This window comes from Myotis yumanensis, unplaced genomic scaffold (genome assembly GCF_028538775.1).
Source record: "Myotis yumanensis isolate MYYU_CA2020_CCGP unplaced genomic scaffold, mMyoYum1.0.hap1 SCAF_10, whole genome shotgun sequence".
Taxonomy (NCBI): domain Eukaryota; kingdom Metazoa; phylum Chordata; class Mammalia; order Chiroptera; family Vespertilionidae; genus Myotis; species Myotis yumanensis.
The window spans coordinates 8,278,606-8,305,241 of NW_027223761.1; the positions used below are offsets into that span (position 1 = coordinate 8,278,606).

Consider the following 26,636-nt stretch of genomic DNA (forward strand, 5'->3'; position numbering starts at 1 on the left):
ATGTCAGCAAATGCAGGCTGGGTAGCTTATATGATAGAATAAAATCATGGGACTGATTTCATCATTAAAGTTATATAAATCTATTCTTAATTAAACTAATTGAATCACTATTTAATAAAAATCATTATACAAGGTGGGGCAAAAGTAGGTATTATAGTTGTTTGTATGGAAAATAATACAATAATTAATAAATAATAATACAAGAATAGACTTTCACATACAACTATAAACCTACTTTCGCCCCACTCTGTATTGTGTTCGTTTATATGTACTTGTAAATTTTATTTTCATTATTTTACTTTTCAACTGTTTCTCTCTCCCAGTTATTTGTATGTTTTTATTTTTTACAGGATAACAGGAAGGTTAGTTTTTAAGGTTTTATTTTAAAGAATAAAGAAACGTCATAGCACATTTGAGAAAACATTTGTAAATGATAGCTATAGGAAACAATATTTTATTCTGATGCAAATTACAATAGAGCTTCTCAAAATGCCTCAGCAATTTCTGCTTCTAAGAAGATAATGTTCAGTGTAAAATAAAACAGAATATTAAAAAACACAATAGCTTCATCTTTTGCTTCCTGGAATAATTTTACATATTCAGTTAGACTTTCTATTCTAGTTCCTATGGTAGTATCATTTTAACCACTAATTATAAGTGTTATTTATTCTTTTAAGTGTAACTAGATATTTTCTGTCCTTGTAGTAGTAATACTTTTTTGACATTTAATGGAAAGAAGTTAAGAGAAAAATGTTTTTGAAAGGACTAGAGAATCTGTTTTCCCCAATTTCTCCAAAGTGGAAAAAAATATTTTTAATGAAAACTCACTAAAAAGCATGTAAACAATACAAGGGTATATAAAATGGAAAGTGATAGTTTCTAACAACAATCCCACTTTTTAGGGAAGATTTAACAGTTTGGTATTTACCCTTTTTTTAAAAAATATATTTTTTATTGATTTTTTACAGCGAGGAAGGGAAAGAGATAGAGAGTTAGAAACATCCATGAGAGAGAAACATCGATCAGTTGTCTCCTGCACACCCCCTACTGGAGATGTGCCCGCAACCAAGGTACATGCCCTCGACCGGAATTGAACCTGGGACTCTTCAGTCCACAGGCCGATGCTCTAGCCACTGAGCCAAACTGGTCAAGGCAACCCTTTTTTATTTTTTATGTCTTTGTATATCAAAACATATATCCACCTATCAATGTTTATAGCAATAATATTATTAGGATATGCCATCATTATTTGATCAATCCCCTGTTGGTGGACATTTAGGTTGTTTCTACTCATTATGTATAATAACTGTAGTGAGTATCTTGTACAAATTTTTTTGTGTCCACTTATTTCTATAGGATAAATTTCTAGAAGTGGAACTTTAGGATGACAAGGGCATACACTTTTTTACTTTAGCTGTATATGGCTAAAATGCTGTCCTGAAATGTTAACAATTTCTTCTTGACAGTACTTTATTAATTTCTGATTAGCCTTTTATGATAAACATGCATCTGTTGTTACTAGAAATTGTTCATAGGGTATCAAAACTTGAATTGCAAGAGATTTTTAAAGTGCATATATTTTGATAAGAGAAACTTTGCAGTATTAACCTTACTGTAATTATGAGATTTATTTATCATGTTAAATGTAGATAATTTAGTTTTAATTTTTTAAAATATATTTTATTGATTTTTTACAGAGAGGAAGGGAGAGGGATAGCAAGTTAGAAACATCGATGAGAGAGAAACATCAATCAGCTGCCTCCTGAACACTCCCTACTGGGGATGTGCCCGCAACCAAGGTACATGCCCTTGACCGGAATCGAACCTGGGACCCTTCAGTCTGCAGGCCGATGCTCTATCCACTGAGCCAAACTGGTCAGGGCTTAGTTTCAATTTTAATGTTATGAATATTTTAGTTTGTCCATTGTTATTTTGCATTGGTTAAATTGATCACTAGAGATTGTGCATTTTTACAGGTGGTTTTTGTTAATCCTCAAGGTCATTTTTTTCATTGATTTTTAGAGATTGTGGAAAGGAGGGTGGCGGGGGCGGGGAGAGAGAGAGAGAGAGACATCGAATTGTTGTTCCACTTATTTATGCATTCATATGTTCCTACTTTATGTGCCCTAACTGGGGATCGAACCCACAACCTTGGCATATTGGGATAATGCTCTAACCAATTGAGCCACCTAGCCAGGACTCATTTTTACTGGTTTCTTAATTGGCCTTGTCTAACTATTTATAATCACATTTATATAACAATTATAGGTATGAGTTGCTGATAACTGTAATTTTGTTTTTGCTTTAAGAAAGCTAGCTATTTGAAAATGTAATTTTCAGAATCTTCTCAAAAAGTAGGACTGTTGTTAGAAACTATCACTTTCCATTTTATATACCCTTGTATTGTTTACATGCTTTTTAGTGAGCAAATGTTACCTAAGTATCTACTATGAAAACATATATATGTGTGTGTATTTGTGTGGTAATTGCATAAATATCTTCATGTCTTCTCTTCATAGGTATGCATTCCTCAGCAGCAGCTGAACTGTTCGTTACTGGACCTTTGCCAACCACTGGAACACTTTCACCTTCTGCCCTCTCTGCTTATCAGCATCCCACCACCTTCAACAATAGGAACTTTGCTACCACCTCACCTTTGGTGCTTCAGGATTCAAGTTTTAACACTACATCAAATGGAATTCTAAATCCTCATGACCCTTTGCTACAAATCAAAACTTCCCAGGGAACTGTTCCAACTGCTTTGGCATTTGAGCGCCTGGGCAGTTCTGTGTTATGTAACAGTGTACCACCTCAGTCCTCAACATATCGCTCAGCTCAAGAGTCTGCACCCCATCTTTTACAACCTCAGTTCAGTTTGTTGCCTTCAGCACTTGGGGGAACCCAGCAAATGCCTCAAGCCTACAGTACAACTCTCTTTACTAATTCTACTGCTTCCATTGAAAGAGCTCTTCGAGAATGTAGTGTTATTAAACACCATCAGCGGCCTTCAGGAACCCAGTCTATTCAGGCACAACTGACTGGTTCACAGCATTCCTTACATAGTTATCTATCAAATGCAAATTTAGTTAATTTTCAGGAAACAAGCAGGCAATCATCTTTATCCTGTAGCCCAATTGGAGAGTCCACTCAGGTGAGCAATGGAGGACTGCAGCAGAAGACCTCCCAGGTATCAGTGGAACTTGCTCAATCTTATTCATCTGTAATTCCATCATCAGGGTATCCTCCTTCCACGATAATAGTAAAAAGCTGTTCTGCAAAGGAACCACTCACATCAACTAAGACTCCCAAACCTCAAAGTATAATTCCTCCTGTGCAAACACTAAGCTATTCCAAACCTTTACATAACCAGAGTTCTGTAATATCAGGCCAAGCACAAATTTATTCTACAGCACAACTACCAAGCCTTTTATCAGTTAGTCAGTCCCAAAATTATGGTTTAGTACAACCACATAATGTGCCATCTATTGTTCATTCACAGGTTTATAGATCCAGCAAAGTTGAAAAGTTGCCATCCTTATATAAAACACTGACTTTTTCTGGTTCACCTCAGACTGTAACTTCTGAAAATCAGACACTTAATTATTCTTCTAATCAGCAAGAGGTGTTATCCTCAGTTACAAATGAGAATTATCCCGCTCAAACAAGAGATCTATCTTCAGTTAGCCAGTCTCAAAGTTACTCATCTGGTCATTCTCAGGGTTTATCACCAGCTAGCCAGACACAGGTTAATTATTCATCTCAATCACAAGTTTTGTCAGTTGTTAATCCTTCAGAAAGCTATGCTTCGGGGCAGTCCCTAACATTAACAGCTCCTTCTCTTTCTTATTCTTCCGCCTCTCGGGCTCAGAGTTTGCCAGAGTCTAGCACAACCCAGAATTATATTTCTATGCACTCTTCCCAAAATGCTCAAGCTCAAGGGTCATCATCTCCCCAGTCCCAAAAGTTTTTGCCTGCCATTCAGTCATCTTTTACGTCCTCTAATTGTCAGACATTAAAGAACAGCATACCTTCCCCTGATCCAAAGTCTTATCCTGAAAGGAAACTTGACTCAAACGTGTATACATCTTCAAAGCAAAAAGATGGTTTTCCAATACAAGAGTTACAGGTATTACAGCCACAAGTATCTCTTGAGTCATCGACCCAAAGGCTATCTGATGGGGAAATTAATGTTCAAGAATCAACTTATAAGGTGTCAAAGGCAGATGACGGATATTCTCAGAGCGTAATCAGAAGTAATTCCCATCTTGAAGATCACGTTGTTGGGATTGCTCTACAAAATTCAAAAAAAGAAGAAAGTATGGTTGGTTCAGTGACACAACTTAACCAACAAATTGGCCAAGTCAATAGTGCAGCAGCCCTTGATATTAAGAAGGCAACTGATTTAATGCAAACTCCACAAATAACATTGAATACTAAAGACCTAAACCAGCAGCACTCTCTTATACATAAGGTACATGATGCCAAGGTCCAGGAGCAGCATGATCAAATAATTAATGCATCATCTCAGATTCAAATTCCAAATCATACTTTAGGGCAGGGCCATCAGGCATCTCTTCCTAATACACAGATCCTTTTAGATTCTACCTGTGATTTACAGATTCTTCAGCAGTCAATGCTGCAGGCAGGTTTAGGACAAGTAAAGGCGTCTTTACAAGTACATCATGTTCCAAGTCCTCAACAAATAGTGCATCCTTTTCTTCAAATGGATAGTCATATTATTCAGAGCAATGGTGATCATTCTCAGCAGCAACTCCATACTCAGAATTCTGAAATTATGAAAATGGACCTCTCTGAGTCTTCAAAACCTTTACAACAACATCTAACAACAAAGGGCCATTTTAGTGAAACAAATCAGCATGATTCAAAGAATCATTTTGTTTCCCTTGGATCAGTATGTTTTCCAGAGGCAATTCTTCTCAATGATGAAAGAAATATTTTATCAAATGTGGACGATATCTTGGCAGCTACAGCAGCAGCTTGTGGGGTTACACCTTCTGATTTTTCCAAGTCAACTTCAAATGAAACCATTCCAACTGTTGAAGATGGTAATTCTAAATCTCATTTTCAGCAGTCATTAGATGTCGGGCATGTAAGTTCAGATTTTAACGCTATAACAGCTACAGTAGGAAAGCCACAGAATATAAATGATATTTCCTTAAATGGAAATCAAGTTACGGTAAACCTTTCACCTGTACCTACCCTTCAGTCAAAAATGACTCTTGATCAACAGCACATTGAAACACCAGGTCAAAATAAAGCATCTAAACTAACTTCACCAGTGACTGGACCAAATCATGAAGTCCAGGACCAAAGGTCTGGCCCATTCAAGAAACAGCCTGCTACCAATCATGACTTTGAAGATGATTGTGAAGTTCCTGTTGATAGTTCATTAAATAATAACAGGAACCAAGAGTTCGTTTCCAGTAGTAGAAGTATAAGTGGAGAGAGTGCTACATCGGAGAGTGAATTCACCTTAGGGGGTGATGACAGTGGTGTGTCAGTGAATCTGACAAGGAGTGCACTTGCACTGTTGGCCATGGCCCAACCTGGGGAGGCAATCAGTGTCAAGATTGAAGAAGAAAACCAAGATTTAATGCATTTTAACCTTCAGAAGAAGAAAACTAAAGGGAAAGGGCAAACTAAAGAGGAAGAGAACAGTAATCTGAAACAGCTGAAAAGACCTATCCAAGGCAAACGCCAGAATTCAAGGGGAACAGATATATATTTGCCATATACTCCTCCTCCCTCAGAAGGCTGCCATGATGTTTATCAGCATCAAGAAAAAATGAGACAGAAGATCAAAGAAGTAGAAGAAAAACAGCCAGAAGTCAAAACAGGATTTATTGCCTCTTTCTTAGATTTTCTGAAATCTGGGCCCAAGCAGCAGTTTTCCACTCTTGCTGTACGAATGCCTAACAGGACTAGACGACCAGGGACCCAGATTGTTCGTACATTTTGTCCCCCACCATTTCCAAAGACTTCATCTACAGTACCCACACCTTTAGTGTCTGAAACAGGGGATAACAGTCCATCAGAAAAAGTTGATAAGGAACTTAAAAACTTAGAACATTTATCTTCATTCTCATCTGATGAAGAAGATTCTGGAGTATGCAGTCAGGATATTTATAAAAGCACCTCTACTACCTTAACTACTTTGGATACTACTTCTGATAAAAAAAAGGAAACAGGTAAAGTTTTAAAATTTAGATTTCATAATTATGGCTGTCCACTATTATTCTTCTAGCTGTAAGTCTGGCTTTGAAGCTTTTTTCGCTTGAAGCAGGTCTGCAAATTAATTTTCAGGACAAAATGCACAGGTAGGTAACTTAAGGACTTTTTTTCCCCCCAATGTTCCTTGACTGTAGGAATTTCTGGATTTCTGATGGAGTAGTTTTGTATTTTCCTTGACTTTTTATCACATGCAACTTAACTTACATGGTATGCTATCCAGACTTGTCTAATCTGAGACACCTTGAGGTGGGCTTATGAATATGAGGCGCTGTATTGAGGGCCCTGTTGTAGTATAAACTGGCATATTTTTTTGGTATGCCAATTTTACCTGAAGAGTAACATTTTACTATTAAATGTGGATATATTGTATGCAGCATGTACAGTTAGTATAAGATAAAATTTTCAGCTGGCTCCAGACTATGTTCAGATCACTTTAAGGGAACATTTAGAAGAACTGTTTTAAGAAACACTGTCTTATGTAAATAATTGACGAGTATAAATACTACTATTTTAAAGAATATACTAAGGGAAAAACATTTAAAATAGTAAAATAGCTCCCACCTCTGTGCCAGGAACCTAGTAGCAATGGTGGGAGATATGCATTGTTACCTCCAATATACTGATAATATAACAGAGTAAATGAATTGCCCAGGTTCATGTAGCAGCTAATAGGTGGCAGAGCTGGATTCTGAACTCAAGTTTTCCTGGTTCTAGAGCCTAGCTCTTTTGTATAAACAGTGGTGCTTCAAGTGTTAAACCTTGTTTTGTGGTGTTCTTCTTAGCTTCTTTCCAGACTTGAGACTACCTTTAACTACTAAAGTGACATGAAACAAATGGTATCCTGAATAATCTATTAGCATAGCTATCTGCTAGTATGTTTCTAAAGAATTCTTACTTAGTGCTTAATGGGAAGAAAGACAAATAATATGTAAAAATTCTCCTTTTCCATATGTTACTCTATTGCCCTACTCTTTCCATGTTCCCTCTTGTGTGACAACTGAACTTCTCATTGTTCTTAGACTGTGAGTCTTTGAACAGGTTTTCTTCTACCTCCTCTCCATTTTTAGCCCAGCAGACACTTAGTTATCTTTGAAGACCATTCTCAAAGTCACATTGTGGAAGTTACTGCAGGCAGAATAAGTGCTCCTGTCTTCTAAATTCTCACAGCCCTTAATTCTGAAGGGCAGGCATTTTAAATTGTGATGAGATATAATAAATCCACTTTTTCCTTTATGATTTTTGCTTTTTGCCTAGCCCATGGTTACAAAAATTTTCTCCTGTTTTCTTCTAGAAGTTGGAAAGTTTTGCATTTTACATTTAGGAGTATGATTATATTTTTGTGTAAGATATGAAATATGGGTTGAAGTTAATTTTTTTTTACATACAGAAGTCCAGTGTTTCCAGTACCATTTGTTGAAAAGACAATCCTTTCTCCATTGGTTGCTTTTGCACTTTTGTCAAAATCAATTGGTCATATTTATATGAATCTATTTCTGGACTCAGTTCTGTTACATTGACCTATGTGTTTATGGTTTTACCAATACCACACTATTTTAATTGTTGTAGCTTTATGGTAAGGCAGTGTGTGTCCTCCAAACTTGCCTTTTACAAAATTGTTTTGACTATTTTAGTTCCTTTCCTTTTCCACATACATTTTCAAATCAACTGTTGGCATCTACAAAAACTCCTGCTGGGATTTTGATTTTGATTTCCTTGAATCTATAGCATTTTGAGGAAAACAGCTGTTAACAATTTATTGAGTTTTAACAATTTATGAACATTTTTAAATTTCTTTCACTAGTCTTTTTTTATAGTTTTTGGCATATAGATCCTATACATGCTTTGTTAGATTTATTCTGGGATGTTTTTTGGGGTGCTATTTATTATAAACTATACTTTTAAAAGTTTTCAAATTCCAATTATTCTTGGTAGATCATAAAAATACAGTTGCCTTTTATATGTTAACTAGAGGTCCGGTGCATGAAATTCGTGCACGGGGGAGGAGGGGGGTCCCTCAGCCCGGCATGCGCCCTTTTGAAATCTGGGACCCCTCAGATAGGGTCCCTAGGCCTGGCCGGCGATCAGGGCCTATTGGGGTTTTCCTTCCCCTGGCTGCCTGCAGCTGGTCCCGCCCCCACTACTGCCACTGCTTGCCATCTGTATGGCACTGCCCTCCCCCACCAACCCCCCACCACTGGTCACCTCCCTCTGCGGTTGACAGGTGTGGGGTGCGATTGCTTGGCTGGCCTGGGTCTCCCTCTGCAGGGTGATCGCTGGCTGGCCCCACACACCCACCACAGTGTCTGCGAGGCAGTCGTGGTTGGCTTGGCACCAGTGTGTGTCATAGCCTGGTCATCCGGATGGTCGTTCTGCTGTTCTGTCATTCGGTTGATTTGCATATTACACTTTTATTATTATAGATTTAAAATTCTACAAATATGCACAACTCATTTATTCTAGGATATTTTTATTCCATAGGATTTTTTATGTAGAAAATGATGGTATCTGCAAATAGAGATAATTTATTTTTCCTTTTCTAATCTTATGCCCTTTTTATTCCCTGTCTTAATGTACATGCTAGGATTTCTTATACAATGTTTAATGAGAGTGATGAGTTGGACATCATGATCATGTTCTTAATCTTTGGCAGAAAGGACTCAATCTTGCCATTAAGTATGATGTTAACCGTATGTTTTTTGTAGATGTCTTTTATAACATTAAAGAAGTTCCATACATTTCTTAGATTCTGACAGTTTTTACAATGAATGGAGGTTGAATTTTGTCAAATGGTTTTTTATCTGTTGAAATGATCGTGCAATTTTCTTGTTTTAAAATTCTTTTAAAAAAATTTTATTGATTGATTTTAGAGAGAGAAACATCGATTTGTTGTTTCACTTATATATGCATTCATTGGTTGATACTTACATGTGCCCTGACCAGCAATCAAACCTGCAACCTTGGAGTTTTAGTACCATCCTCTAAACCAGCGATTGCCAACCAATAGTCTGCAAACCACTGGTGGTCCATGAGGTCTGAAAGGTTGGCGACCGCTGGTTTAGGGAAACCTTTGGAGCGGCGGTCACCAACCGGTGGTTCGTGGGCCACTGGTGGTTCATGAGGTCTGAAAGGTTGGCAACCGCTGGTTTAGGGAAACCTTTGGAGCGGCGGTCACCAACCGGTGGTTCGTGGGCCACTGGTGGTTCATGAGGTTGCAAAGGTTGGCAACTGCTGCTCTAAACAACTGAGCTACCAGGCCAGGGCTTCATGCAGTTTTCCCCTTTTTTTAATACATGAATGGATTCAACTTTCTAATTTTTTTTTTTTTTTGCACCTCTGTTTGCAATCGATATTAGTATATACAGTGGGGCCTTGACTTACGAGTGTCCCGACTAACGAGTTTTTCGAGATATAGCTGTCTCTTGGCCGATTTGTTTGCTTTGAGTTGCGAGCTAAAATTCAGGTTACGAGCCAGCTTCAGATACCCCACCGCTAGTTGGCGCAGCAAACGTCACAGTGAACACCACAACATCAGCCCAGCATCACGTGTCTCACTCGTTCACTTTAAGCGGTTAGCTCTTTGTTGAAGCATCAGTGTTGGGCTCGCATTTGTGCTTGCAGTTATTTTGCAAAACTTCGTTTTTTCAGCCATGGATCTGAAGAAAGTAAGTGTGAAGGACAGTGCTAAGAAGAAGAAGCGGATGATGTGCATTGAATTAAAGAAAGAAATTATCGAAAAACATGACCAAGGTGTGCGTGTAATCGACTTGGCGAAACAGTACGAGCGTAGCACTTCTACGATCTGCACCATACTAAAGCAGAAGGAGTTGATACAGGCTACAACTCCAGCCAAGGGCGTTACAATAATTTCTAAACAGCAGACATCTATTCATGAAAATATGGAGAAGCTGCTAATGGTGTGGTTAACGGAGAAGCAGCTCGCAGGAGATACCGTGACGAAAGGCTATAATCTGCGAGAAGGCACGAGCTATTTACGCTGATTTGCTGCAGCAGACCCCAGGCACTTCAATGGATGAGGCATCGGGCAAGCCGTTTAAAGCCAGTCGGGGCTGGTTCGAAAATTTTAAAAAGAGGACCGGCATTCACTCCGTTGTCAGACATGGTGAGGCAGCGAGCGTGGATATAAATGAAGGTGACATCATCGAGCTCATCGGAGAGCACTCCGAGGAAATGACAACGCAGGAGCTAAACGAGCTACAGACGCAGCAGCACACGGAGGTTTTGCGGGAAATAGATGACACGGAGGAGGAGGAAGAGGTTATCTCTATAAGTGAGATAAAGGAAATGTTGGGAATGTGGGAGAAACTTTCAGACTTTATTCAAAAGAAACACCCAGAAAATATTGCAACTGGGCGTGCGATGGAGCTATTTAATGACACTTGCCTTACTCATCTCAGAAATATTCTGAAAGGGAGGATGAAACAGATCTCATTGAACAGGTTTTTATCGAAAACTCCTGTAGATGAAAGTGATGAAAGCGTGGCGAAAAGGGCAAAAATCTGCAAATAAGATTCAGTTACTCAGTTCAGCCTTTCTCCTCCAACTCCATCAGCATCTTTCAGTTGTTTGATCTCCAAGGTAAATGCTGTACATTAAACTTAATAAAACAGGTTTATTGCACTACATTCTATTGTTCAGTATTGTGTTTTTATACAATATTCATTATTTTTAAATACATTTTTCTTATTTAAAAAAATTTAACAAAACAATTGCGGTGTTTTTTTGGTGTCCGGAACGGATTAATGGCATTTCAATTCATTGTAATGGTGAAAATTGATTTGACATTGAATTAAACTCGTAAGTCAAGGCCCCACTGTAGTTTCCTTTTTGTAATTCATTTGTCTGGTTTTGGTATCTGGTTATTGCTGACTTCATAAATGAATTGGGTGGTGTTCCCTTCTTTTGTATTTTCTGTCAAAGATTTGGTAGTAGTATTTCTTCCACAGATGTTTGGCTGAATTTGCTAGTGAAGCCATCTAGATCTGGAGTTTTCTTCATCAGAAAGTTTTTAACTATGAATTCAGTTTACTTTTTTCCTTTTTTTTGTTTTGTTAATCCTCACCCAAGGATATTTTCCATTGATTTTTAGAGAGAGTGGAAGGGAGGGGCATGGACAGAGAGAAACATCGAAGTGAAAGAGACACATGGATTGGTTGCCTCCCGCACACACCCAGACTAAGGGCCGGGGATCAAGCCTGCAACTGAGGTATGTGCCCTTGACTGGAATCGAACCCAGGATCCTTCAGTCCACAGTCCAACACTTTATCCACTGAGACAAACCAGCTAGGGCTCAGTTGATTTCTTAATGCTAAATCCCTTTTTTTTTTTTTAAATATATTTTATTGATTTTGTACAGAGAGGAAGGGAGAGAGATAGAGAGTTAGAAACATCGATGAGAGAGAAACATCGATCAGCTGCCTCCTGCACATCCCCCACTGGGGATGTGCCCGCAACCCAGGCACATGCCCTGTACCGGAATCGAACCCGGGACCCTTCAGTCCGCAGGCCGACGCTCCATCCACTGAGCCAAACCGGTTTTGGCTAAATCCCTTTTTTAAAAAAAATTCTACCATACTCTATTTGGTCATGATGAATTTTTTTAACCCATTGTAAAATTTAAGTTGCTGGTATTTTATTTGGAACTAGAGACATGATGCACGAAATTCGTTCAAGAGTAGGCTTTCCTTCCCCCTGCTACTGGCACCTGCTTCCCTAAGGCACCTGGGACCTGGGCTTCCCTCCAGGCACTGGCAGGCACCGGACCCTGGCTTCCCTCCAGCTGCCGGCACACACCCAGGACCTGGGTTTCCCTTGCAGCCCTCCGGTCTAATTAGCATATTATGCTTTTATTATTATAGACCAGAGGCCCAATGCACAAAATTCGTGCACTTGGGGGGTTCCATCAGCCCGGCCTGCACCCTCTTGCAGTCCGAGAGCCCTTAGGGGACATCCGACTGACGGCTTAGGCCCGCTTTCCGTGGGGAGCGGGGCTAAACCGGCAGTCGGACCTCCTTAGCGCTGCCGCCACCCCCGCTGCACTCACCAGCCGTGAGCCTGGCTTCTGGCTGAGTGGTGCTCCCCCTGTGGGTGCTCCCCCTTTGTTGAGCGTCTGTTCCCTGGTGGTTAGTGCACATCATAGCAACTGGTCGTTCCACTGTTTGGTCGATTTGCATATTAGCCTTTTATTATATAGGATTTTAGACCTAGATTCATAAATGAGATTAGTTTGCCCTGGCTTTCTTTTGTCTTATTCTTGTTTGTATTCAGGAATATTTTGAAGTTTATTACATATTATAGGGATTTGGTTAAACTTTCTAAGAATATGTCTGGGACTTTGCAATTTTTTCCTGAGGTAATTTGATCTATCTGGGTCAATTTAAGAAAGGTATATTTTCTAGTAAAATCATCCCCTTTGCTTAATTTTAAAGTTTGTTGTTATAAAATTGTACATAGTATTCCCTTATACATTAAAAAAAACTTTTTATTGATTTAAGAGAGGAAGGAAGAGTGAGAGAGATAGAAACATCAGTGATGAGAGAATCATTGATTGGCAGCCCCCTACATACCCCACACGGGGATCAAACCTGCAACCCGAGCATGTGCCCTGACCAGGAATCGAACTTTGACCTTCTCGTTCTTAGGTCAGTGCTCATACATTTTTTTTTTATTATTGATTGATTTTTAGAGAGAGATAGAAACATCTATTTGTTGTTCCACTTGTTTATCCATTCATTGATTGCTTCTTGTATGTGCTCTGACTGGGGATCAAACCCACAACCTTGGTGTATTAGGACAAAGCTCTAACCTATTCAGCAACCTAGCGAAGTCTTCCTTCATAAGTTTTTATTCTCCTCTATTTCTGTAATTATGTTCTTTTTTGCTCCAAATGACTATTTGAATCTTTTTGTTGATTGATTTGTGAAAATTTACCTATTTAATGAGTCTTTTCAAGAAACCTAAGTACTTTTTTTATTTTATCATTTTTTACTCACTTTTTCTTTTTTTTTTTTTTTAATTAAATTTTTATTGTTCAGATTACATTTGTTCCTCTTCCCCCCCCCCCATAACTCCCCTCCTTCCAGTTCCCACCCGACCCTCCGCCCTCACTCCCCACCCACTGTCCTCATCCATAGGTGCACGATTTTTGTCCAGTCTCTTCCCGAATCTCCCATTCCCCTTACCCCCCCAAAAATAGTCAGTCCATTCCCTTTCTATGTCCCTGACTCATTGTAATCACCAGTTCATTCTGTACATCAGATTATTTATTCACTTTGATTCTTAGATTCACTTGTTGATAGATGCATGTTTGTTGTTCACAATTTGTATCTTTACCTTTTTCTTCTTCCTCTTCTTAAAGGATACCTTTCAGTATTTCGTATAATACTGGTTTAGTGGTGATGAACTCCTTTAGCTTTTCCTTGTCTGTGAAGCTCTTTATCTGACCTTCAGTTCTGAATGATAGCTTTGCTGGATAAAGTAATCTTGGTTGTAGGTTCTTGGTATTCAGCACTTTGAATATTTCTTGCCATTCCCTTCTGGCCTGCAAAGTTTCTGTTGAGAAATCAGCTGACAGTCGTATGGGTATTCCCTTGTAGGTAATTGAGTCTCTTTCTCTTGCTGCTTTTAAGATTCTCTCTTTGTCTTTTGCTCTTGGCATTTTAATTATGATGTGTCTTGGTGTGGTCCTCTTTGGATTCCTTTTGTTTGGGGTTCTCTGCGCTTCTTGGACCTGTAAGTCCATTTCTTTCACCAGGTGGGGGAAGTTTTCTGCCATTATTTCTTGAAATAGGTTTTCAATATCTTGCTGTCTTTCATCTTCTGGCACCCCTATTATTCTGATGTTGGTACGCTTGAAACTGTCCCAGAGGCTCCTTACACTATCTTCACACTTTCGGATTCTTTTTTCATTTTGCTTTTCCAGTTGGGTGTTTTTTGTCAAATCTTTGGTTTGATTCTTGTGCTCCTCTGGTCTGCTATTTGGTATAATATTCTTTATTTCAGTCCGTGTATGCTTACTTTCTAATTTCTTTATCGTAGCATCGAGGGTCTCATTAGTTTTCGTGAGGCTCTGCACAAATTTATGGCAAGCCCTCAAAATTGCGATTCTTAGCTCCATATCCTCCATTTCTGTCATGTTTTTTTGTCTCCGCATCTTTTATGCTTTCTTGGTGCACCCCCTTGTGGTCTTTGTGCGCAGTCTTGTTCTAGCCAAGCCTTAATTGTTGTAGTTAACACTAGAGGGATTTGACCACCAGGCCGACTGGCTGCAGGAAACAGCTGTGTGGAAAACGTCTGCCTTCTGGGGAGGCGCTAATCCAGTCTTTGCCTGAGGCGATCGGCAAATGGCTGTGCGCAGGGTTTGGGCGGGGCGGGATCCACAGGGCGGGCTGAGGGAGCAGTTATGGCCACTCTCAGTCCCGATCCCAGAGGCTCTGCTTCTCAGAACCCCGGCAGCCGCTGCAAACCTCGGAGAGAAAGCTGCCCTCAGGTTCCAACTGATGCCGGATAATCCCGCTTCTCCCGATTGAGTCTGGGTCCCTAGAGACTCGCCCAGATCTGGAGCCCAGAGTCTGAGACTCACTCCCGACCGAAAAACGACAACCGCGCCCTCAGCCACCAGCCCGCTTTGCGCGCGCACCTCGGTACCTTTGTATTTTCCACACTGCGCCGCCTCTGAGCCTCGGTTTGCTGTTCTCTTTCCTTCTAGTTGTAGAGTCTCTCTTCAGCCAGCTTTCCTGTGATTCTGGGTGATGTCCGTTCCGTCTTTTAGTTGTATTTTTGAAATGGTTGTTTGCAGCAGCGGTCTCCGGTGTTTACCTACGCCGCCATCTTGCAGCTTCTGTTACCTCTTTGTAATGGCTTCTACTCACTTTTTCTTAATTTTTGCTTTTATCAGTTCTTTTTTCCTACGTTCTCCGGTTTCAATTTAATATTCTCTTTGGCTTCTTGAGTATAATAGTTCATGTTTGTATTTGCTCACTTTCTAACTATTTGCTTTGAAGTGTTAGTTTTCTTTTTTGCACAACACTCTGTCTCTATTCCTCTGGTTTCAATTTGTAATGCTCTCACTGTCCCTTCTAAATGGTTTGTCATTACAGTTTTGATTTCCTTTTTAACCCAAAAGTTATTAAGAATAGTGGTTTTTTGCCTGTTTCCTAGAAGGTTTTGGTGGTGGTGTTGTTTTTGGTATTCTTTTGTTACTGACTTGTGGCCCTGTTATATTGTTATCAAGGAAATATGGCTTAAATAATGTCTGCATCTTAAATGTATGGAAATTTTATTATTAGCTGGGTAAATGGTCAGTTTTTATAAATTCCATGAGTAACAAGTGGTAATAGGTTTCATTAAATCCTTTATATCTCATTTTTCACTATGTGATGAATGGGTAGATGAAAGAAGTATACCAAAATGTTCATGGTTGTTACCACTGAGTTATGGTACCATGAGGGTTTGTATTCTCTACTTTTGTGTATGTTTGAAATGTTTAATAATAAAAAAGTTTTTTAAAATCCTCCCTATCCTTATTTGTTTTTAGATTGCTTGATCTGTTGATTCCTGAAAAAGGTGTGTTAAAAGTTTCCAACTATATTTAATTATTTATCGAATACAGTTTATTTGATACGTTTTGAACCTATGTAATCAGGTGCATACAGTTTTACTATAGTTAAATTTCTTTTATCATAATAAAATATCTCTTTTCCCCATTTAATTTCCCATTTCTGTTTTTAATATTTAATATTGCTGTACTAACTTTATTATTGGTAGCATATTTAGTGTATTTTTCCATATCTCTGTTTTCTTTCTTTCAGAACATTTTTCTTATGAAATAAAACTCACATATGGACTATAACACACACAGGAAAACACAGAAAAATTTCCATAAATTTGAAAATGTAGACATTATTTAAGCCATATTTCCTGACCATATGCAGCAATTTCATTGTACAGTATTATACATTTTTCCCTCAATTAATTTGGAAGTTATACATTCTTTTAAAAAGATACTTGCTTAACTTTTAATTATGGAAATTTTCAAACATAAGCAAAAGTACAGTGATTGGCATAATTAAACCAATTTATGTATCAATCAGCTGAACCACATCGGCCAGGCAAAAAGAAAGAAGAAAGATATAAAGAAATAAAAATAAGTTTTTATTTAAAAACTTCTAAATAACTTGTTACAATTCTAAACAACTCATGGCTTAAAAAGGAAACCAGAACTGAAGTGACAAACCACTTAGAAAGGACCGTGGAGCATTGTATTTTAAAACCAATGGGATGTACCAAGAATGTGGAGCAAAGAAGAAAACTTATGACATTAAATTCTACACATTAGAAAACAAAAAAGTACAAAAATAGAGTATTAAATTAAACCTAACTCATAACCTTTAGAATTAATCACTGAGTTGGATGGTAATCACTTCCTTGCTTTTCTTCTATCATTTTACCACCTGTGTATGCATCCCTACACACTATACTTTTGTTTTGGCTTGTTTTAAAACTTCATATAAAGAACATCATACAGTATTATACATTTATCTCTCTACTAGTTTGGAAGTTATACACTTTAAAAAAATATTTGCCTAATTATGGAAATTTTCAAACATAAAAGTACAGTGATTTGTATAATTAAACCAATTTAGGCATGAAATATATTTCTTAAATAATGAGACTGAAAGTTAGAATTATTCCTTTACTAATAAGCGTGATGTTAACTGGGTTTTTTATATATAGATACCCTTTATCAGGTTGAAGACGTTCCCTTCTATTTTTAGGTTGTGAGTATTTGTATCATGAAAGTGTTTATTCATGATACTGAATTTTGTCAAATGCTTTTTCTGTGCTCATTGAGATGATCCTTGGTTTTTGTACTTTTTTATATTAATGTGATGATTGGTTGATTTTCAGATGTTAAACTAAGCATGCATTCCTAGGATAAAACCCACTTGGGTCATTCTTTTTTATGTTGGTAGATTTTCTCATAGTTTTTTTGTTTGTTTGTTTTGGAGATTTTTGTGTATATATTCATGAGGGATACTGATGTGTAGTTTTTTTTCATGGTATTTTTGTCTGGTTTAAGTATTGGAATAATACCAGTCTCATAAAATGAGTCTGGAAGTACTTCCTCCTATTTTTTGGAGTTTAGCAGGGATTAGTATTCTTATTATACTGTTGGGTGAACCCATTTAGGCATGTGCTTATCTTTATCTTTGTGGGAAGTTTTAAAATTTCTTTTATTCTCTTTATTTGTTATTGGTCTATTCCAATAATTTTCAACCTTTTTCATTTCATGGCACACATAAATTAATTACTAAAATTCTACGGCATACCAAAAGTCTATTTCCTGCTGATCTGACAACAAAAAAAAATAGGTATAATTTTGATTCGTTCCCACCGATGGCTGTTGTCATTTTAAAAAATGTTTTTATTAATTTGAGAGAGGAAGGGAGAGGAAGAGAGCGAAAACCATCAACACTGATTGGCTACCTCCTGCATGCCCCCTACTGGGGATCAAGCCCACAACCTAGGCATGTGCCCTAACGAGGAATCAAACTAGTGACCTCTTAGTGCATGGGGCGAAGCTCAACCCACTGAGAAACACTGGCTAGGGCAGCTGTTGTCATTTTTAAATTTGATAATCTAAGGGAAAAGAGGTCAGTGCCCCTGACTAAGTATTGCGTGTGTTCAAAATTCTTATGACACCAGTTGAAAATCACTGGTCTAGCCCTGACTGGTTTGGCTCAGTGGATAGAGCATTGGCCTGTGGACTGAAAGGTCCCAGGTTTGATTCCCATCAAGGGCATGTACTTTGGTTGCGGGCACATCCCCAGTAGGAGGTGTGCAGGAGGCAGCTGATGGATGTTTCTCTCTCATCGATGTTTCTAACTCTCTATCCCTCTCCCTCTCTGTAAAAAATCAATAAAATATATTTTAAAAAAAGAAAAAAATCACTGGTCTATCCAGATGTTCAGTTTTTTCTTGAGTCTATTTTGGTATCTTGTGTCTAGGAAATTTGTCCATTTCATGTAAGTTATTTGTTAGCATACAATTTTTCATATTACATTGTAATCCTTTTTATTTTATGGCTTCTAGAGCCTGTTCAGAATTTATTGGGGTTGTTGTTTTCCTTTCCTACATACAATTGGCTGTTCTTCTAGGAATATTTCACAGCTTTGGTCAGCTGACCCTTACTTAATTTGCATCACTTTTGTGACTCTATTCTTTTTAAAATATCTTTATATTACTTAAGTGGACTTAGGGTCATTGTAGGTCAGTGGAGATTCTCAGTCTGTAATGCCCACCACTTTGATTATTGAAAATTAACAGCCATTCTTTAATTTCTTTCTGCAGTTTTTGACTGTTTCAAGTACTTTTTTAAATATATTTTTTATTGATTTCAGAGAGGAAGGGAGAGGGAGAGATGGACACATCAATGATGAGAGAATCATTGATCAATTGCCTCATGCATGCCCCCTACTGGAGATCGAGCTCACAAACCAGAAATATGCCCCCAATGGGAATCGAACCTTGACTTCCTGGTTCATAGGTCGATGCTCAATCACTGAGCCACACAAGCTGGGCATTTCAAATAATTTTAAGGCAAAAATAATTGTTTCTTTTTAAACTGTTATGTTTAATTATTTTTATTATTTATTTGTATTTGCTTGATCTAGTTTCAGAAGCCCTACAGGTGGTAACTACTAGCCTAACTGCCAATACTACTGGTACTTCTACTACTTCCTCCACCTCTGTGGGTACAATTAAGCAAGAACCTCTCTACTCTACTTCATCTGCAGTAAATATCCTGGAAAATAAAGGCTCTACAGAACTCCCAAAGCCCATCGAACTTGATGGTCTTCCTTCAAACCAGTTTGCAAAAGGACAAGACACTATTGCCATAGAAGGTTTTACAGATGATGAGAACACAGAAAGTGGAGGAGAAGGCCAATACAGAGAGCGTGATGAGTTTGTGGTAAAGATAGAAGACATAGAGACTTTTAAGGTGATGTGAATGTTCACAGGAATAAAGGCTATGTAGTTTAGTGGGAATGTACTATTTTAGCTTTCATGATGACTTCAATAGTATGCACCTAGCTTGAAATTCATAAAGTTATATTCTTTATAATTGTTCAATAATCACTAGTATATACCAGATATTATATAAAGGAAAATAACTTAAAATAATTTTAACTTATATCTGAGTCTTATGTATTTCTGACTAGTCAATATGTTGCATTTATGTACTAGCGACTAGAGCAGTTTTGAAATGTTAATTTTTTTTTCAAGGCTCTCAACTAATTGTATACTCTTAGGAGATTGAGAAAATGATTATTTAATTTTAAAGTTTAAAGAAAATAACAGTATAATGTAAAAGTAGAATTAGACTTATTTTTATAATTTCAAATTATAGAACCATGAGTATAACTACAATTTCACACAAGATAATTTTATCTATGTTTAAGAAAACTTATGTTTGAGTTTCTGGGTGTTTGCTTTGGTTTTATTTTTTAATTGGGGTGGAAAGGAATAGCATTAAAAAGTACAATGAGTACAAAATTCAAATTATCTATATTCCATTCACAATTAACTGCTGTTATTATTTCAGCATATTTGTTTATTGTCTTTTTAAATATGTATCTACTATTATAAAATTGCATAAGTAATACATAAAAATATCATCAGAAAAATTTTTCAGTAGCTATACAAAAGGGTAATGGGCTACTTTTCATGTTGGTGTGCTCCCTCTATCTGGAAGAATTTAAGCAGAGACTGAATAGTCAGCTTATAAGAACTATTATAAAAATTCAGCTAAGGTAAAAGATAAAAGGTTGCGCTAGATTCCTTTTAGCTCTAAGATTCTATAAATCTAGAATATGTTGCTGGTGTTTGTAAATGTAATTAATTCTGCTTATTATAGGAGGCTTTAAAAACAGGAAAAGAACCGCCAGCTATTTGGAAAGTACAAAAAGCTTTATTACAGAAGTTTGTTCCTGAAATTCGAGTTGGGCAAAGAGAATTTGCTGCTACAAATAGTGTAAGCAAAATGTTTGTTTATATTAGCTTTCCTATTTTTTGACAGTGATCCTGTGGAAAATATAGAATGATTTAAATTTAAATATATTTTATATTGAGCATTTATAAAATAGCATAAAATTTGAATAACAGAGTACAGGCATACCTTGGAGATATTGCAGCTTCAGTTTCAGAACACCACAATAAAGTGAGTCATAATCTTTTTGCTGGTGGAAGGTAAGAGTTTAGATGGGCTCAGAGACACTTAATGTTGATTATCCCAATTTACCAGAAGATTTACAGAGGTTATTCTTTTGTACTTATGTACTTATTTAATAGCATTGAGTAAGTAAATATCTGATAATTAACCAAATGAAATTGCTTCTGTGTATGAGCCTGCAGTTAAGAATTAGCCTAGGATCGTTTTTATTGAGGGTGCAATTAGCCTGCCCAGAGCTGCATTTTGAAAAACGTGAAGGATGTTTATGTGACATTCAAGCTGACAAAGTAATATTCTATGTACAGAATGTATAATTATGTAATTCAAAGTGTTACTTTTTCCTTAGTACCTTGGATATTTTGGAGACGCAAAGAGTAAATACAAAAGGATATATGTGAAGTTCATTGAAAACACAAACAAAAAGGAATATGTCAGAGTGTGTTCCAAAAAGCCAAGAAGTAAGCCTTCACAAACTAGCAGGTATTTATTTTTTTATGTAATACTAGAGGCCCGATGCATGAAATTTGTGCATGGGTGTGGTCCTAGGCCTGGCTGATGATGGAAGCGCAAGCATCTGGCATGGAAGGGCAGGTCCCAGCTGACCTCTTGGCCTCCCGGGCCCCCACGAGCCCCCTCCGCCTGAGTCACGGCGCCCAAGTCCCCATGCAGAGATGCGATTAATGTGGCCAGACGCCATGGGCTAGGGCGCAGCCTGGGCCTCTGGGCTGCTCAGCGGCGCCACATGGAAGCCAGGCGGGCAGCACGCTCTCTCTTCCTCTCTGTAAAAAATCAATAAAATATATATATTTTTAAAAAAGAGTAGGCTTTCCTTCCCCTGGCTGCCGGCACTGGCAGGCACCCGGGACCTAGGCTTCCCTCACAGTCCCAGCTTCTTCCAGAAAGTCAACCAGAAGGATGTCTGGTCTAATTAGCATATTACGCTTTTATTATTATAGATGTTTGTGTAGTAATTATTGGAGAGCTTATTATTGGTGATGTCTTGTACAGAGAATTATATCAAAGAGACAGATTTTCCCCCCATTATATACAAGTCTAAAAATTCAACCCTAGGGAATAATTAGTTCTTTTTGAAGAAGTGAGAAGAAAAAGAATTTGTAGTTAAGGTTTGAGTTCAGCTTTTTGTGACCTAGAGTAAGACAATCTTTTTTATATATAAAGTGAAAATGATAATGGTTTGTTGTGCTATTCAGACATTGTTCCACATGAATTAAAGGGCCCAAATCATGCCAGGAAAACATGCCCCAAACCATAACACTGCCCCCACCAGCTTGAAGGGTTGTACTCATGTATGTGGGGTGCATGCTTTCATGCTGTTTCAGCCAAATTCTCACTCTGCCATCTGCATGATACAACTGGAAATGTAATTCATCAGACCACATGACTTTTTTCCAATGCTCGACTGTCCAATCCTTGTGTTCCTGTGTGAATTGGAGACGCTTTATCTTGGTAACTGCAGACAGCAAAGGTGTTCGAACAGGCCTTCGGCTTCACATCCCATATGATGCAGTGTATGGCTAATTTGCCTACCAACGTCAGGTGGTCATAATAATCTGGCCACTCATCATAATATATATCCCACATTCAAAGGCTGTTAAATCGCATTGTTTACCCATATCTTCAGAAAAAAATCACTTCTACTGTTGTAACCTGCTTCCCTATTTATAATGGTCTGGCCCTCTAGCAACTTCAGCACGAAATTATAGCTAATTTTCCTACCAACGTCAGGTGGTCATAATAATTTGGCCACTCCAGTGTATATTATTAAGCAAGTGTACAATAGAATTATCATATTAATGTAACTGAGTTGTTGGCAGCATGAATCTGGAAGGAAACTGACCTAGCCACATTCCCTGTGGTCTGTATGGGAAAGGAGATATACTAGTTCAGTGGTTCTCAACCTTCTGGCCCTTTAAATACAGTTCCTCATGTTGTGACCCAACCATAAAATTATTTTCGTTGCTACTTCATAATTGTAACGTTGCTACTGTTATGAATCATAATGTAAATATCACAGGATGATCTTACACGACCCCTGTGAAAGGGTCGTTCGACCGCCAAATGGGTAGCGACCCACAGGTTGAGAACCGCTGCACTAGTTTTTCTCAATCTAGTGCTAGGAAGGTCTAGTTGATTAAAATTCCAACTTATTGGAAACAGCCCACCTTATTTTTATAATGGAATTTGATCCATTTAAATCTCTAGCACTCGTATATAGCAGATCTTCTTTTTAATATATTTTTATTGACTTCAGAGAGAATGGGAGAGAGAGAAACATCAATGATGAGAGAGAATCATTGATTGGCTGCCTCCTGCATGCCCCCTACTGGGGATCGAGCCCAAAGACCAGGCATATGCCCTTAATTGCAATCGAACCCAGGACCCTTCTGTCCGCAGGCCGTTGCTCTATCCACTGAACCAAACCAGCTTGGGCTATAGTAAATCTTCTTAAGGAGCTCCAGGACAGATGCAGTTGGGTCTCCACATCAAAACCTGCACCACATGTGAGAGTTTTTATGTTCACAGCTAGATGTGGCTTTGAAGGGTTTATCACGTATTACTTCCCAAAGCCCACTGATCATCTGCTATACCAGGGGTGGGCAACCTTTTTGTGAGTGCATGCCAAAACCTGCAAAATCTCTGACTCAAAATTCTGCGTGCCAACCCTAATTTTTTGAGAACATGTTATGCCTACTTGATATTTCTTAAGGTGTACGTATGTGAAGAACCTTGAAGAAATAATAAAATTAATTCGAGCGACAAAAACACAGTATATGATGATGAAAAATACATTTATTTTTTAATGTATACATGTACACTGATAGTCTGACAGAAAACTTTATGACTGCGTTTGATATTATCAATGGGACTTTTGCTGCTGCATCACTGATGACAGATTTTACATCCGGTTTATATTTCGTGACCTTCAGAGATATGCACGAGCTACTACTTTCATCCGTCAGGCTACTCCTATTAGGAGACTTAACAAAATTCATCACTGAGAACAAAGATTCCCAAGTGTATGTGGATGAAACCAAAATACTGGTCGGATCTAGGAAGGCAGGGAGAATTAAGGCAGAGGCATAGAAATTGCTCTTCCCATTATGCTAAGTGAAATAAGCCAGTCAATGAAGGAAAAATACCACATGATCTCACTCATTCGTGGATAATAAAGACCATTATAAACTTATGAACAATAATAGATACAGAGGCAGAGCTGCCTCAAACAGATTGTCAAACTGCAGCGGGAAGGCCGGGGAGGGCTGGGGGGCAGGAGGGAGGCGGGTAAGAGATCAACCGAAGGACTTGTATGCATGCATATAAGCATAACCAATGGACATAAGACACGGGAGTGGGGTAGGGGAGGCCAGGGGATGGTCAAGGGTGGGAAAAAAAGACATACGTAATTCTCTTTGTAATACTTTAAGCAATAAAACAATAAAAGAAAAAAAAAGAAATTGCTCTTCCCCTCTCTCATCAATCCATGTCTATGGTCTTTAAGACAACTTGTTATGTAAAATTATTTATTTATCTAAGATGCACCTACACTGGATTTATCTGAAAAATAAAAAAGTCGATATTAAGAAAAAAAATTGTAAATGGAAGATTATAAGAGAGGGTTTCGCGTGCCAGCAAAAGTTACTGGCTTGCCATGTTTGGCACCCATGCCAGGGGTTGCCCACCCCTGTGCTATACAGCCTCATATTTGGGGAAATTAGTTCATAAAGGGAGGGGGTAGTGAAGAGAGAGAAATAGGGACTGAATTAATAGTCCCTTAGTAACTGAGTATTGAATGTCAGTAGTTAAAGAATGCATTTCAAGAGAAATTGGGGGATTCAGCATTGGAGAGGTATAGGACTTGGACTTTATTTTGGAGCTGTTGTTGAGGAAGTGAGAGTGTTCTCCAGTCTTTCTCTTTTGGTTTTGTTTGTTTTCATTTGTTCTAATTTACTTTAATTTGACAAGATTTCAGTGTGTTAATGAAGTCTGTTTATAACATTACAGAACTGTTCAGGCGAAGCCTAGTAATAGCAGTAAAACTTCTGATCCTCCAGCACCAAAAACGACTACAAAAGCCCCTTCCGTGAAACCCAAAGGTAAACAGCTAAAAGTAAAGGCTGAGCCACCACCAAAGAAACGAAAGAAATGGAAAGAAGAATTTTCATCATCCCAGTCTGATTCATCTCCTGAGGTCCATTCTAGTAGTAGTAATGAGGGTGAGTTCTCCATGAAATGAGTACCTTAATTACTTTACATCTTCTACATAAATGGGGAGAAGCAGTGGTGCTGATGATTCAATATTTATTTATCTTTAGGGGGTTTAGCTACCTAATCAGACTTTTATAAAAATAAATTCACTTTCCCCGATCAGTTTGCCCACACACATAGCCTTGTGAAGTAGAAAAAGCAGTGAACTGAAGAAGACCTTAGTAATGCCAGTTCTCAGATGATTTACTAAGAATCCTCTAGTTCAGCAGTTCTCAACCTGTGGGTCGTGACCCCTTTGGCGGTCGAACGACCCTTTCACAGGGGTCGCCTAAGACCATCCTGCATATCAGATATTTACATTACGATTCATAACAGTAGCAACATTACAGTTATGAAGTAGCAACGAAAATAATTTTATGGTTGGGTCACAACATGAGGAACTGTATTTAAAGGGCCAGAGGGTTGAGAACCACTGCTCTAGTTTTGAATTTCTGAGTTTGAGTTTATGCTAGAAGAGTAAAATTAGCCGAGGAAGCAGCAACTCTGAAACTCTATATAGTGTATATATATATATATATATATATATATATATATTAGTAGCCCTGTGCACGGATCCGTGCACCAGTAGGTCGCTGCCGCCCTCCTGTATCTCCCCCCGCACCCCCTCATAGCTTGTTGCCCTGCACTCTCCTGTAGCTCTCTGAAGCCCACTTGTACCTCGCTGGCCCACCCTCCTGCTGATCCGTGATCTGGCTGTGATGCGCTTGGTCGTTACACCTCAGGGCATAATGGATAATTAGCATATTCCTCATTATATAGGATATTCATATATATATGGGATGTTTATCAATCATATACTAATAAAAGGGTAATATGCTAATTAGACTGGGTCGATTGGACATCTTCCAGTCATCCTGCCTTCCTTCTGGACAAAGCCACGGTGGTGGGGGCCAAGGCAGAGGCAGTTAGGGGTGAGATCAGGCCAGCAGGGGAGGGCAGTTGGAGGCGATGAGGCTGGCAGGGGAGGGCAGTTGGGGTGATCAGGCTGGCAGGGGAGGGCAGTTGGGGTGATCAGGCTGGCAGGGGAGGGCAGTTGGGAGCCATCAGGCAGGCAGGCAGGCAAGCAGTTAGGAGCCAGTGGTCCTGGATTGTGAGAGGGATGTCTGCCTGCCAGTTTAGGCCTGACTGGCAGGCAGACATCCCCAAAGGGGTCCCAGATTGGAGAGGGTGCAGGCTGGGCTGAAGGACACCCCCTCTCCTATGCATGAATTTCGTGCCCCAGGCCTCTAGTATACTATAATGCATACTGCCACCAGCCAACCAGTTGCCCATGGCTAAGCTAGGTAACCTCTCTGTGCTTTACTTCTCTTTTATAACATGAAAAGATTGAAATAAATCAGCAGTTATCAATTTTTTCTTACCTTAGAACCCTTGTTCACTCTTAAAAATTTTGGAAACACCAAAGAGCATTTATGTAGGTTATATGTAAATATTTACTTTCTTAGAAATAAAACTTCAGGTAGTTGTAAAACACAAGAAAATGTCAGTACACATTTCATTAGCCATCAAACTTATTGTATAATTACAATAGGCAAGAAATTTCAAATGGTTCCGTAGTCTAGAGCAGAGGTAGCAAACTCTGGACAGTGAGCCAAATAGGATCTGCAGCCTAGTCTATAAATAAAGTTTTATTGGCATACCGATTCATTTGCATATTTCATACTGTATCTTTCCAACCACAGATTTAAGTAGTTATTACAGAGAGCATATGACCATTAAAGCTTCAATATTCACCATCTGGCTCTTTACAGAAAAGGTTTGCTGATCCTTCTATATTAGAGCATGAAGTTGAAGGTAGGAAGGAAAAGATGAAAGGTTGATGGAATACCATGTATGCCATGCTAAA

The 26,636-nt window shown here is 38.5% G+C and overlaps 1 protein-coding gene across 6 annotated transcripts in view; it reads left to right on the plus strand.

The window, feature by feature from the left end:
* The window catches only part of QSER1 (glutamine and serine rich 1), a 64,254-nt gene that overhangs the window by 17,217 nt on the left and 20,401 nt on the right, over positions 1 to 26,636 (plus strand). For 5 of the 6 annotated variants that reach the window (XM_070427742.1, XM_070427739.1, XM_070427740.1 and 2 more), the window contains 5 exons: positions 2,520 to 6,209; positions 18,945 to 19,273; positions 20,189 to 20,305; positions 20,850 to 20,983; positions 24,527 to 24,738. In XM_070427742.1, the coding sequence (XP_070283843.1) occupies positions 2,520 to 6,209; positions 18,945 to 19,273; positions 20,189 to 20,305; positions 20,850 to 20,983; positions 24,527 to 24,738 (4,482 nt within the window). The remainder of the gene's footprint in view (positions 1 to 2,519; positions 6,210 to 18,944; positions 19,274 to 20,188; positions 20,306 to 20,849; positions 20,984 to 24,526; positions 24,739 to 26,636) is intronic. The other variant, XM_070427741.1, reaches the window with a different exon arrangement.